The 13,345-nt window shown below is 46.4% G+C and overlaps 2 protein-coding genes across 19 annotated transcripts in view; one reads left to right on the forward strand and one right to left on the reverse strand.

The window, feature by feature from the left end:
• Positions 1 to 2,971, forward strand: part of SLC43A3 (solute carrier family 43 member 3) — a 45,462-nt gene extending 42,491 nt beyond the window's left edge. For all 12 annotated transcript variants that reach the window (XM_081169011.1, XM_081169018.1, XM_081169019.1 and 9 more), the window contains 2 exons: positions 828 to 951; positions 1,807 to 2,971. In XM_081169011.1, coding sequence (XP_081025137.1) covers positions 828 to 951; positions 1,807 to 1,959 — 277 coding nt within the window. In that variant the 3' untranslated portion in view covers positions 1,960 to 2,971. The remainder of the gene's footprint in view (positions 1 to 827; positions 952 to 1,806) is intronic.
• A 3,214-nt stretch (positions 2,972 to 6,185) lies between these two features.
• P2RX3 (purinergic receptor P2X 3) overlaps positions 6,186 to 13,345 on the reverse strand; it is a 29,534-nt gene continuing 22,374 nt past the window's right edge. For all 7 annotated transcript variants that reach the window (XM_081169166.1, XM_081169169.1, XM_081169167.1 and 4 more), the window contains 7 exons: positions 13,160 to 13,237; positions 11,859 to 12,000; positions 10,265 to 10,401; positions 8,974 to 9,067; positions 7,743 to 7,808; positions 7,122 to 7,199; positions 6,186 to 6,454 (listed from right to left, as the gene is read on the reverse strand). In XM_081169166.1, coding sequence (XP_081025292.1) covers positions 6,329 to 6,454; positions 7,122 to 7,199; positions 7,743 to 7,808; positions 8,974 to 9,067; positions 10,265 to 10,401; positions 11,859 to 12,000; positions 13,160 to 13,237 — 721 coding nt within the window. In that variant the 3' untranslated portion in view covers positions 6,186 to 6,328. The remainder of the gene's footprint in view (positions 6,455 to 7,121; positions 7,200 to 7,742; positions 7,809 to 8,973; positions 9,068 to 10,264; positions 10,402 to 11,858; positions 12,001 to 13,159; positions 13,238 to 13,345) is intronic.

Genomic DNA, 13,345 nt, shown 5'->3' on the forward strand with positions numbered 1-13,345 from the left:
TCCCAGTTTCTGATTTGAAACTGGAATGTCCCACTTTTCCTTACGATTTCCCTTTTTTAATTGGAGAAATGTTGGAGGGTATGGGGTTATCTGCCCCCTGAGACGTCTGAAGCCAATCCTGTATAGGGACACTTTTTTAATGTTTAATGTTTTATTATGTCTTTACATATATTGGAAGCAGGGACATAGGAAGGGGGTGGGTGGCATTCGGTGCGCTGCCCGCAACTCCCAAGCCTACCTTAAGCCATCGGGGTAAGCGGGGGGAGCTGTGCCGCTTTGCCAGCGGCATTCCCCCCTTCCCCCTTTGTTTTGACAGCTTGGGGGAGGCTTGAGAGTCGCAGACGGGTGGCGCGCCAAATGTCTGTCATGAGTGGCTCACTCCACCCCCTTTGAGGGCACCATCCGCACCATGCGCCCCTCGGGAGCATGCTCTGCCGCTGGTTGGAAGCTGCCTAGAGTGGCTGGGGCAACCCAGTTAGATGTGTGGGGTATAAAATTATCATTATGGAATGGGACATCCCTATTTTCATTGGAGAAATGTTGGAGGGTATATGGGTGCCGTGAAATAGTGATGCAGATGCTGTAAACAAATGTCCTGCCCTGTTCCTTGACCATATGAGGGATGCAGGTCTGCTGTCCTTCCTCCTGATGAGGAAGGAAAGGAACACGGAAGTAAAAAAGGAAAGAAATTAAAATATAGAAGGATGGGAGGTAGAGAAGCAGCATATAGTGACAAGTCACTGTGAGGAGGATAGTCCGCTTAGACATGCCGTGTCACAATTTCCATGTCCTCCTTCCTCCCCCTCCCCCACTCTGTGTCTTGGCAGCTTTCCCTCGGAACACTTTGGGAAACTCTACGGCCTGGTGATGGGGCTCTCAGCCGTGGTGTCTCTCCTGCAATACCCCTGCTTCTCGCTCATCAGGGGCCCACTCAACGGGGATCCCTTTTATGTGAGTGTTTTGTGCCCTAATGAGTCTGTTTCACCACGTGACAGTCACTACTCCAAATGTGGATCTCTACTTCTTTGAGGAACAGACGGTAGTGAACATGGAGCTAGGAGACCTGACACAGTGGCGTAGCGTGGGGGGTGCAGGGGGGGCCGGCCGCACCGGGCGCAACATCTGGGGGTTAGGGTTAGGGGGCGCAAATCCACGGGTTAGGGGGCGCAAATCCACAGGTTAGGGGGCGCAAATTACTTGCCTTGCCCCGGGTGCTGACAACCCACGCTACGCCACTGACCTGACATACTACTCTGTTGACCAGGCAAAAGGCCAGGCCCCATGTATTGTAATATACCGGTATATCTGGGCCTGAGTGTGTCCTGCTCTTCAGGGCGAAGTCTATTAGTCCAAGTCGAGTTTAAATGGGCAGGGGACCTGGACAGCAAATTCAGCATACAGGGCACCTGGTCTGTTGTCCCAAGTAGGACTAGATATATTGCATTTTTTATTTGAAATAGAGTCATTTTTTGAACTTGCACATATAGTTATAAATTAGCATATGGAAATATGCAAGTCTCTGTCCTCATTGGTCCTTTGGGCGGGGAGTGGTGCTGATGCATTTCCTCTCTTTTTTGGTGCTGCCTAAGTGGCTGCCATAGGCCTGGCTGATTCAAAGCCTTCATTCTGCCTGCCACTTGCATACACCTATTTCTTTCTGCCTCTATGCAGAGCAGGCATAGAGACCCAGATAGCTCTCTGGGCTAGGTGCCAGCCCCAGACACTTCACATTTCCCAGAGCCCCCCAGAAAGCAACATTTTTAGAAGCAGCCGCCTGCGTATTAATTGTGCATCTCTTTTTTCCAGGTGAATATTGGTCTTGTAGTCCTAATGTTTCTGGCTTTGGTCAACCCAGTGATGGTGTGGTTGGAGTGCAAGCGGCGACAGAATGAACATAACATCGCAGGCTCCCCAGCCTTAACTGCAGGCAAGAAGGAAGGCCTGGAGTCTTCTATCTGAGCCCTTCGCTGTGTAGACTTTGCGAACCTCTCCTTTCAAAAGGGAACCTTAAGAAGATTTGAAAAGGGAACTGAGGAAGAAGCCTCTTCTGTCTCTGAGCTTCATTCCCAGCAAAATCTGGTCACAGTCCAACACAGTCAGGTGTGCTTAAGTCCCTTGAAATGAATGGACTTAAACATATCTGTGTTGCCAAACCACAGTTTATTGCTCCCTCTCTCTAGAGTGTTATTTTTCTAGGAATCAAACCTATATTGTATCCTCCTAGTGTGGGAATTTAGGTTGTATTTCACTTACATTTATTTTGTTTAATAACAGAGCTATATTTTTGTGAATCATACAAACAAGCCAGTATTAGAGCAGGTACCAAGTTAGGATGTTTAATATGTCAGAAAATGCAACTCTTTAAAGTGGAAGTCTTAACATTGTTGTCTCCCATTAAGTTTTTGAATTAGTTGGAAAACAGTCTACCCTCATTGTTTTGAATTATTAAATAGATATATTTGATATTGGTTTTTAAGAACCAAAGTCAATTACACAGCTTGAGAGATATTCCTTCAAAAAAAATTTTTTTTTTAAAGTCATGGAATGAAAAAACCCAACACCCTATGCCATTTGAATACGTCAATAAAGCTTGTCTTTTTTATATATATATATAAAATCAATTGTGGAAAGATGCACTAGTTTCAGGCATTGTGTGGCAGTCAAGAAGTCCAATATTAAATTAAATTCAGAAGGGAACCCAACTGTAATGAAAGTTCATAAATACTGTAGAATAGCAGAATAAGAAACCTGATGTTCAGCATCAATTTCTCTCTCTCTCTCTCTCTCTCTCTCTCTCTCTCTCTCTCTCTCTCTCTTTCCCTCTTTCCCTCTCTCTCATACACACACACACACACACTGGTGCACAGCTCTTCCCATCACAGAGAAACTCTCCTTTCAAGGTACAGCAAGAAAGTGTAGTAACTTGTTCGATACTATAATGGTATCAATTATAGCATTGACTACAACAGCAGGTTTTGTTGTGTTGCCAGACCATCCCTTGGGGGTGGGGTCATTTCACCAGCCCACCTTAGAAGGGGCTCTAGCCTCCTCCTTTCCTTGTGGTTCCTGACAGGATGCCTAGGAACCGCATGTTCCTTGCCTTGGGTTCCATGGCAGGAAAAAAGATGAGATGCAAATTTAAAGGACTAAACAGATCACCAGTGCTGTCTCAAAATAAGTAAGACACCTGTTTAGGGAGGCTTGTGGCAGGAGGGGGAATCTGAATCCAAGACAGGGCAGGAGATGGATGGGGCTGATGGACCTGTAGGATTATGGATCTGGAAGCTTATTCACACTGTGTTCTTCTGACTTGAATAGCTTCAATGAGACATAAAGCCAATGGTTTGTTGTTGTTTTTAAAAAAGTTAAGCTTGTTGAGACGGCTTATATGCTGCTGGTTCTTTCTGTCAAACACATACTGACGTCTATGTTTATATTCAAAGTTTACTTAAGTTGAAGGCTGCATGAAATAGTGATGCTCTTACTCCCTGCTGAAGAGAGATTTCCAAAGTAGTCTTTCATGCAGCAGTTTTAACACTTCTAGAAGCTTTTGCAAAACAAGAACATTTCCTCAAAAGCCCAGGACTTATCAATTCTGCCAGTCATAGATGCTGGATGGGGGGGGCTGGGTGCTCAAGCCCCCACAACATTCCCCATGAAGGGGCCGGGCACCCACAAATTTCTGCACTGGAGCCACGCACCACAGGGGAGCACGTGTCTGATGTCAGCATGCCCACTGCAGCACAGGCCCCCTTGGGCCTACCCGCAGCCGTGCCGGGTCCCGTCAGGCCCTCCAGAGGCTGCAACGGGCCCTGTCAGGCCTCCTCCTGCTGCATGGCATCTTCCACATGTGCCAGACACCCACAAATTGGGGCAGAATCTGGGGCACCTGTTGCCAATAGCAGTTTCTTATGACTGCCCGGAAAGAGATTTCTGTTAACTGTAGAACTGTGGCTTTGCTGCTACAGGCAGGTTAACATGGGATGTTTGTGTTTCTGGCTCAAGCACCAGCTAACTATTCACGAATATTCTTAGTCATTATTCTTTGAGCTGATGCTTCTCTTCTGCAAGCTCATCTACGTATAAGCTTGCACCAGCAGCATGGGAAAGTATGCATCATCTCCTGTGTCATCGTGTTGTGCCCTAAGTTAAGGGGACCATTTGTGCCATCTGAAGTCTCTGCCTGTGTTCCTGCCTCTCATAAAGACAGAAGCTAGTGCCTGTGAGTCAGGCAGCCTGAAGGATTCTAGAATACAAAAGAAAGTGCTGATTCCAGCAGGGCCTACCCTTCTCAAATAGGTGATTAGCAGAGTCAAAGGAGACAGCACCCCACCGACCATTTTTCCACCGCTCTATGTGACAGTCCAATCTGGTACTGAGAGTTGCATGCACAGCCTTGATTATGACATTCAGTGATCAAATGCGAACGACTGTGCATGCATGACAGTTTCCAATCCAGCAGAAGGACACGCATATTGCTCTCACTTGATCAAGCTATGAACCTTCCAAAAGAATTTACATCATAAATCCATGTTACACCTGCCGGATGACCATCCTTCCCTGGGCGGAGTGTTTGCTACCAGTATGAGAAGATGAGCGGATGTTTCCTGGGGGAGGCAAACAGTTGGGGGGTGTTCTTCCTGAAAGGGTAGATCACCTGCGATTGGGGTCAGTGCTTGGCAACAGCGAGGCTGGAGTGGTGGGGAAGCACTTGCTAGTTTTGAATGTGGGGTAGATCGAGCTACAAGTTTAGTGGGCTGAAAGCAGCAGGAGAGGCTCCAGTGGTCCAAGCTGCTGCTTTGGGGAAGTGTCTTAGCTCTGTCATAGAGCATCTGATTTGCACGTCGAAGGTTCAAGTTCCAGGTAGGGCGGGGAGAGATTCACATCTGAAAAAATTCAGAAAGCTACTTCAAAACAATGAAGACAGTAGTGGACTAGATGGACCAGTGATCTAGATGGGTATAAGGCAGCTTTTAAAGTTCCTTTGGGGAACCTGATGTAGGTTTAGGAGCTGTGGTGTCTGCTGCAGGGGCCGACTTTCTTCCACTGGACCCTGCTTCTACATTTGAAAATGGAACCAATATTAGACATCGTCAGTCTCGGGTTCTCTCTCATCCAAAGGCTGTATTGTCTCCACTGTTCTTGGAGTAGGGAGTACCTATCAGCGTTGTCACAGAATGAAAAACAAACAAACCCACCACTATTTACAGCACATCCATTTTTCTTGCCTCGTAGATTACGCATGCATTTTTATTTTTATTCAGAAACTTCCATCACTTTGCCCAAAAGGCCTGGCCATTTGGTAGGCGAAGGAGTGGTCAAAGCTCCCTAACCACCACCCTCTCACGGGACCTTTGTGTTGATCCATGTGACAGTTTTTTTAAACTTCTCCATCTCTGCATAAAATACTGTCACATGGATCAACACAAAGGTCATGTGAGAAAACTTCTCCATCTCTCATAATACTAGAACTCAGCCATCCAGTAAGTTAAATATTGGGAGAAACAAAAGGAAGAACTTCTCCATTCTGCACAGTTAAAGTATGACATTTGGTCTCATTAGATGTAATGATGGTACCAAGTTGAATGGCTTTAAAAGAGGGTGAGTGTTATCAATGGCTGCTAGCCATCATGGCTCTGTCCAAACTCCACTGGCTGCCCCTGTATTCCTGTTGGTGGAATTCTCAAGTGGGGAGAGGACTGCTGCACACAAGTCCTGCATGTGTGCTTCCCACAGGCATTTGTGTGGCCACTGTGAGACAAGGATGCTGGTCTAGTTGTGACTTTTAGGTGTTCTTATGTAATGTCACCACATGGTACAGCTCAGCTCACGAGGTGGAGATTTGATGCTGCTGTCATGCCATCCCATAGTGAATCTGAGATTCATGGGTTCAGTGTGAAAAGCAGTTTTCCACTGATACATTTTCCCATTCTACTGGAATTCTTAAGAGTTTTTTTGGGTGATCATCCCACACCCACTTTTAATGCACTGGTGTTGGTGACCCAGGAATCTCCTTTTCTTTAACACTTTTTGTTGTGGCTATTTTCTCAAGGAAGAGGTGAGAGGGGATATGAGTCTTTGACAAGTTAAGACTCACACGCTTCCCTGGGAGAGGTGGGCCATGATGTGAAACTGAGAAAAAAACAGAGAGGGGGAGAGAGAGAAATGGGAAGCACACAGTAAACTGAAACCAACCAACCAGTTCCCTCAACCCCAGTGGTGTGATGTGACAGAAGGCTCCAAATTGAAGGGCTGTTATGTGGGGCAGCACCCATGATAGCAGAGCAATGTAGGAAATTTGTTAATGTCCTCTTCACATGTCTGTCTGTTAGAGTCCAATTGAGAAGGTGCCTGAATCAGTTGACTGCTTCTCCTCACAACGACGTCCCAGGGTCTGGTTGTTCTGGTAAATGGGGCTTCCAGAAGTGTCTGGATGCAACACTTTCTCTGACACCTGGGTGCGGAGAGAGACAGAAAGCTGTTACCTTTGTAGAGGAATCATTATTATTCCTATTTATTACCTCTATATCATACTTTTCCTCTAAGGAGCTCAAGGTGGCATACATGGTTCTCCCCACAACAACACAGAGAGGTTAAGTTGGGCCAAGACACAGTAACTTGCCCAAAGTTACCTAATGAGCTTCATTGCCAAGTGGGGATTTGATCCTGCATCTTCTAAGGCCTAGCCCAACACTCTAACCCCTGCCCCACACTAGCTTGCACAATTCTGAACATTTCTTCTCTGCAGCCTGTGACTTAGCTCCTTGTGACAGGGCAAGAGCAGGGAAGAAGTGAAGAGGCTGCAGTGCTCTAACTGTGCACCAGCACACTTGCTCATTTACACTGAGTCATGGTTTGGTTCAGTGTTACGTGTGGACAAGGCTGGGGGCGGAGGTAAAAAGGGGAGTAGAGGGGAGTTTTCCCCATAGCGAACAGAGTCTACTATAATTGATCTTTAGCTGGTGGGCCAAGATGCACTGCTAGGTCATCATTTGACATAAGATGGGTTACAACAGCAGCACTACAACCATAAGATGGTCCTGGTCTGAAAAGGCTGAGGTCTACTGGCATGGGGGTACTTTTGCTGTCAATGAACTTAACTGTGTACTGTAGAGACCCACCTCTTCAAATTTCTTGGCCTTGTACTGATCTGCTCCCTTCAGGAAGTTGAGGAGAATAATGTCACACAAGACTGTCCCCTGAAGTGAGAAGAGAACAGGTGAGATGGCCTCTCACAGGAGAAGTGGCCAGGCAAAAGGGTACAGCAGAAGAAGCAACTCTGGGCATAACTGACTGATTGGTGCATTAATCAACATTTTCAGATCAGAAAAAGCTTCCTGTCCAAAAGGAAGCTCAAATCCTTGATCCTCCGGAGCTTTTAGGAACCCAGCACTTTCCACTCTCCTCCCCAGTCGGAGAATCCATACGGACAATAAAGAGGGGCTGGTGGATCAGGCCAATGGCCCATCTAGTCCAACATCCTGCTCTCACAGTGGCCAGCCAAATGCCTGTGGGAAGTTTGCAAGCAGGAAGGAAGGACAAGAGCACTCTGGCTGTCCAGAAGGAAATGTAGCTCTTGGGCTGAAAAAGTGTCCACACTGCTCTAGAGAACCTTGTCCTAATCAGGTGTGTGAAGTTCTGAGAACTGAAACCCATGAACAGTGAAATCCAATCAGTTCTTAGGACTAAACAATGAAAGGAGAGAAGACATGACAAAACCCGGGGCAATCCAAAATGCTTACCACCCCAACAGATGTGAAGGCTGCCACTGTGTTGATGAGGGTTGGGATGATGTTGAATTTCCCAGCCTGAGGGAACACAAGGCAAAGTTAGCATACCAAAAGCGGTTCTCCTTGAAGAATCAGAGGATTGGAATAAATGTCAGCGAACTATGATACCACCAAAATGGCTCCCCCTCCAGTTGTGAAAGGCGTTCTTGGGCTATTCATGAAAGCAGCTCTACCTTAGCTTGCAGCTCTCTGTAGAAGGGCCGCAATCATGGATGCCACTGTCATCTTAATCATTCCAGGTTACCATCTTGGCCATGGCCACTGGTGTCACTTTGATGGTCAAGAATCCACAGTTCCACAATAATAATTCAATATGGAATTATTGATTAATTAACATACTACAGATGAATGGGTAACCAGCAGCATCTGAACACATTTGTGAAAAGGTGGGTTTTATTTGTGATGTTTTGAAGGAATAATTTTTGAATGTATGCATATCCTTCGAGATCCTAACATTAACACTTCTTATTTACTTTAGAGATTCTTTTCTGTTAGCACTGTTTTAATTTAGTTTATGTTTCATTGATATAGAATTCATTAAAAACGCCCCCCCGCCCCAAAGCTGCTCTTCTGATTTCAACTAACTTGGGCTGTGATCCTAAGTCCACTTAAGGTAAAGGGACCCCTTACCATTAGGTCCAGGACGACTCTGGGGTTGCGGAGCTCATCTCGCTTTATTGGCCGAGAGAGCCAGCATACAGCTTCCAGGTCATGTGGCCAGCATGCCTAAGCCACTTCTGGTGAAACCAGAGCAGCACACGGAAACACCGTTTACCTTTCCGCAGGAGCAGTACCTATTTATCTGCTTGCACTTTGATGTGCTTTCGAACTGTTAGTAAATCCCACTGAATTCAATAGTGTTTACTTCTGAATAGACATGGTCAGGACTGCAGCTTCAGTCTGGATCAACCTGATTCCTTTCATTAAAATACTGTAGCTGAAATCTTACAATTGGACACCTGGAAGTACGTTCCCTTGAATTTTATGAGGCTCATCAGGATAGACATGTATAGGATTGTGCTAAAAGTACCCCTTGCAAGACATATTGCCTTTGTAAATGCATAAGGACCTGGGCTTTTAACTCCCTGGGCATTAGTTAAGATTTAACTCTCTCCCACCATATCCCATCAGGCCTCTGCCTAGCCATTGCTTTCTGTTCGCGCAGTTGCCCTGTTCCACTCACATTCCCGTATACCAGAACATCAAAGCGAATGCCAAAGGCTTTCATGAGGGTGCGGAACTCTGTGCCGTTCTCTTGCTTGTAGTATTTGGCATATCTGTGGGCGAGGGAAAGGGACACACGCAGGTCCATGGGTCTGTTTAGGCTGACAGCAAACACATAATTGCATGTACATACACATCCATGCAAGGTAAACATAACAGTGAGGTGCCATTGGATGGTTGTAACAGTAGAAGAGGAGAGTCGGAAGGCTGTGAACCTGCAATAGAAGGCTTGCCAGCTAGCAGCTAGAAGGCACTAAGGCTGTTACTTGCATACTGTGGGTTGTGTCCAACAGAGCCATCCTGTTCACACTAGGACTTCCCTTCCCTCTCCACTTCCCACGTGCTCTAGAAGGTTAAGGGGACAGAATGGGTGGGTGTACAGGGAGAGGGAGGAGAAGTTCTGTTGCACAAGCAAAAGTCTTTGGGGAAATGGGAAACTTCGTTGGATAGAACCCTGAGTGCCTCAACACACCAGTACATAGTTACAAAACTTCCTATCACACCATGAGAAATAAATGAAACAGTTAAAGGTGCTGGGACCCCAAAATACACAGGAAGCTGTTTCAAAATGAGCTATACTAATAATTCACTAGCTCAATACCTTCTACTCCATTGGTCTGCTGTGGGTGTGTCAGGAAACACTGCTATCTCACAGCCTGATCTGAGATGGGCTGCAACAGTGGCACAACTATCATACAAAATATGTGGTAAAAAGGATAAGAAATGGGTGTCAAATGCAAGACTGGGTTAAAGGTGGGTCCCAGGTCTCAAAATATTGATGACTGTTGGTCTATTCTGACTGACAGAAGCACTTCAAACTCTCAAACAGATTTTTCTTTCTTTCACCTATCTGATAATTCACCTAGAAATAGCAAGCATTGAACCAGGCATCTTCTGCATGCAAATTGTGCCCTCTGCTACTGAACTGCCATTCTTCCCCTTTGTTCTCTGTGTGTGGCTGGCAGAGTAAGGACACCTGCATTTATGTACAGAGCAGATGTGTCTTATGTGCGAGACGAGTTCTGCAGCTGAAAAGTCATATATAATGAGGGCTGCCTCTGGTGTATCTGCACAGGGGGAAAGCAGGTGGAAGATGTGTGGGTGGGCGCGAAAGTGCACAGGACAGCATGTACACAAGCCACAGCAAGGGTGAGAATGTGGGGAGGAATCTTAAATTACAAAGTCATTGCAACAGGGGAAGGGATTCCGAGTATTGGTTTTGATTGAGGACTGAAAAGCTCCGCACTTACCTGAAATTGTATCCATTAGAGACTTTGTTCTTTTCAGAGACACCATCAAGCCGGTTGAATGAATAGCTGGGGACGCAGCGATCCCAAGAATGGTCCAGGTCACACACCCATCCGATCTTGATCCCTATTATCCCACCCTGTGCGGAAAAACACACCCTCAGGCAAAATCTCCCTACAAGCGAGCAGGGAGTTTCTGGCCACTAAGCAGGAACAAGGAACTTCACAGACACAGAGCCAGTTCTAAAGGCATGCGGCCCAAGATCACGTCATACTAATTAAATTATGCTTTTGTGGTCTTTAATTATTTTATTGTGCAAATTAGGGTCACTAAAATACAGTGGTACATCGGTTTCCGAATGTCTTTGTTGACAAACATTTCGGTTTTTGAATGCCCCTTGGAAGTCGAACATGCCACGCGGCTTCCGTACTGAGTTTTCCATATTGTGTTTACTGTATTAAGGCTTCCGTATTGAGTTTTTGGTTTTCGAACGTTTCAGAATTCGAATGGTCTTCCGGAACGTATTAAGTTCGAAAACCAAGGTACCACTGTATAGTACAAGGATGGGTTCCCCCCACCACCATCTTTTTAATTCATGCTTACACATGGTGTGAGGGGTTCTAATCCTGGCTACCAATGGATTGTGAATGAGTGATAGCTATTCTGGATCCATTAGGATGATAGGAATCTGCTTTACACAGAGACAGAGACCATCAGTAATGGAATTGAGACAGCTTGTAACTGTAAGTGTGAAGGTTTGCCTGTTATGGTCACACACAGACCCTTGTTGAGGAAAAGTAGCAAATGATTTTATTATGGGAAGCACATAACTTGGGTAGGGTAGAGGTTCTAGTTTTAAGCTAACTAGGCTGGAGAAATAATATGCTTGCTTCTTTTGTTGACCTCTCATCTCAAGGTCCAAAAGAGGAGAGGGAGAGGGAGGCGAAAGTTAGAGAGGATGCAGCTTAAGGATATCAGTCTTAATACCAAAAGATACAGAAGTCAGCGTAGAGATCAAAGGTACAGAGCTAGAGTAAGCAACCTCCAGATTCCTACACTATCTGTTCTAACTCCCTCTTTCTGTAAGCTGAGTTGCACCCAAGCTTTCAGAAAGTGGTCCATCAAGTTCAATATTGTCCACACTGAGTGGCAGCAGCTCTCCAGGATTTCAGAGCTGTATTTGGAGGGGCTGCGGAGTGGCATCTCCAAAGTACAGGGGTGTAATCTTATGAACATCACCATAAAGTTATCCACCCTAACCCCATGCCTGTGGTCCCTGCTATCTCTGTTTGCAAATGCTTTCATCCTGGTACCACTGTTGCACCATTTATTTCAATGGTTGTGATGTACATTTATATCCCTGCTCTGATCTCTAAGGAGATCAGAGCTGTACTTTAGAATTTCAGCAACCTTGCAAGGTAGGACAGACTGTGTATCAGTGAGTTTGCAAGGCCACTGAGAAAGCATTGTAGCTGAGGGGAAGATTCAGGTCAGAAACTAGGCTTCCAATGCTCAAAACTGCAATCCTGGCCATTACCCCACAGCAGCCACAGAGCACCCATCCTAGTGTTTTGTATTGGCAGCAGTAATACTCACTGTGTCAGCCAATTGGGCAAAGTCTTGCCCAGCAAATTTCACTATATCCCCAAGGCGCAGGATGGGGCAGAATGGTTGCTCCACCGGGTTGAAGCGGCATCTCTTGATATCTTCAGCTGTGAGGTTGGGTAGGAGGTTTCCCCTGGGAAGGAGGCAAAGCAAGTCAGACTGAGACGAGAACTGCTGAGCCCCAAATGAAGAGAGTGAGGAAAGTCAGTGGCAAGAAAAGTCTGGGCTTGGTGGTGCAATGCAACTCGGTCTGAGGAGCCTGCCCTACTGCTCCCTTCACCTAGAAGTAATTGGAGGTGACACTAGAGCCACAGCCATCACAGGGTGAAGGAGACTGGCCAGAAGAACTGCAACGTTTGCTAGCTGGATGTGTGAGCTGCTCTCTGAACCTTCCCAGTCTACTTCTGCGGCACAACTTGCTTGACAATGAAACAGCGAGCCCTGACTCTTCCCAGTGGCCAAGGGGAATGCAGAGTCAATATGGACTGCTTTGAGGTTTCACCTTACAATCAATAAATGCTAAATATATAAATTTTATGAAATAAAATAAATAAAAATAACTTGCTTGGAGACATTATGAGGGAGAGAGGTCATTATAGGGGTCTCTCTCTCTCTCTCTCTCTCTCTCTCTCTCTCTCTCTCTCTCTCCACAGATGCTTGCTGGCACAATTCACATTCTTACTGTTCGCAAAAACCCCCCCCCAAACCTGAATCTCTAGAGAGGAAAGAATAATATTGGTGTGGAAGAGCCTGCTTTGCTGACATGCAACCTGCACCCACTACACTGCACATTAGCCATGCCCTCCAGGTGTTCCAGACTACAATTCCCATCACCTGGTGGCCACCAGATTTGGGAATCTGCATCAGAGATGACATACTCAATCAAATGCCATCCAGTGGCTATGCCTATGCTGCAGATAGGGAACTGGTGTTGTTGGGATACAGTTCCCATCATTTCTGACTACTGGGCATGCTGACTGGGGCTGATGGGAGCTGGAGTCCAAGAGTATTGGTGGGGGTGGGGGGAGAGCCGCACAGTTCCCTGTCCCTGCCCTATGCTGCAGACTGGTTTGATGGCCCAGGAGGCCTGTTGCAGCCCAGCCACTGTCAGTCTGTGCCACCACTTCCCACCCTTTGCACGGAGCCCTCCTGCAACACAATTCCAGCGGGATGAGGAAAACCTCTGGCCAAGGGAAATTTCCAGAGGGCAGCTTTCAGACCAAGTGTATCGGGAGCCACATTCCTGAATGCCATCCCCACTCAGGTTTATAGGCGCGAGCCCATTTACTCACTTTTCAAAATTGAACAGGGGGAAACGGATGCTGTTCTTAATGAAGAGGGTGAAGTTTTCTGCTTCTAGCATGACAGGTCTGCAGGGAGAAAAGTAAAGGAAAGTGATTATTTGGAACAGGGCGGAGTACTGCAGGGCTGGCCCAGCCATTAGGCAAAGTGAGGGGACTGCCTCAAGTGGCAAATGT

Source organism: Podarcis bocagei (genome assembly GCF_964188305.1).
Source record: "Podarcis bocagei genome assembly, chromosome: 1".
Taxonomy (NCBI): domain Eukaryota; kingdom Metazoa; phylum Chordata; class Lepidosauria; order Squamata; family Lacertidae; genus Podarcis; species Podarcis bocagei.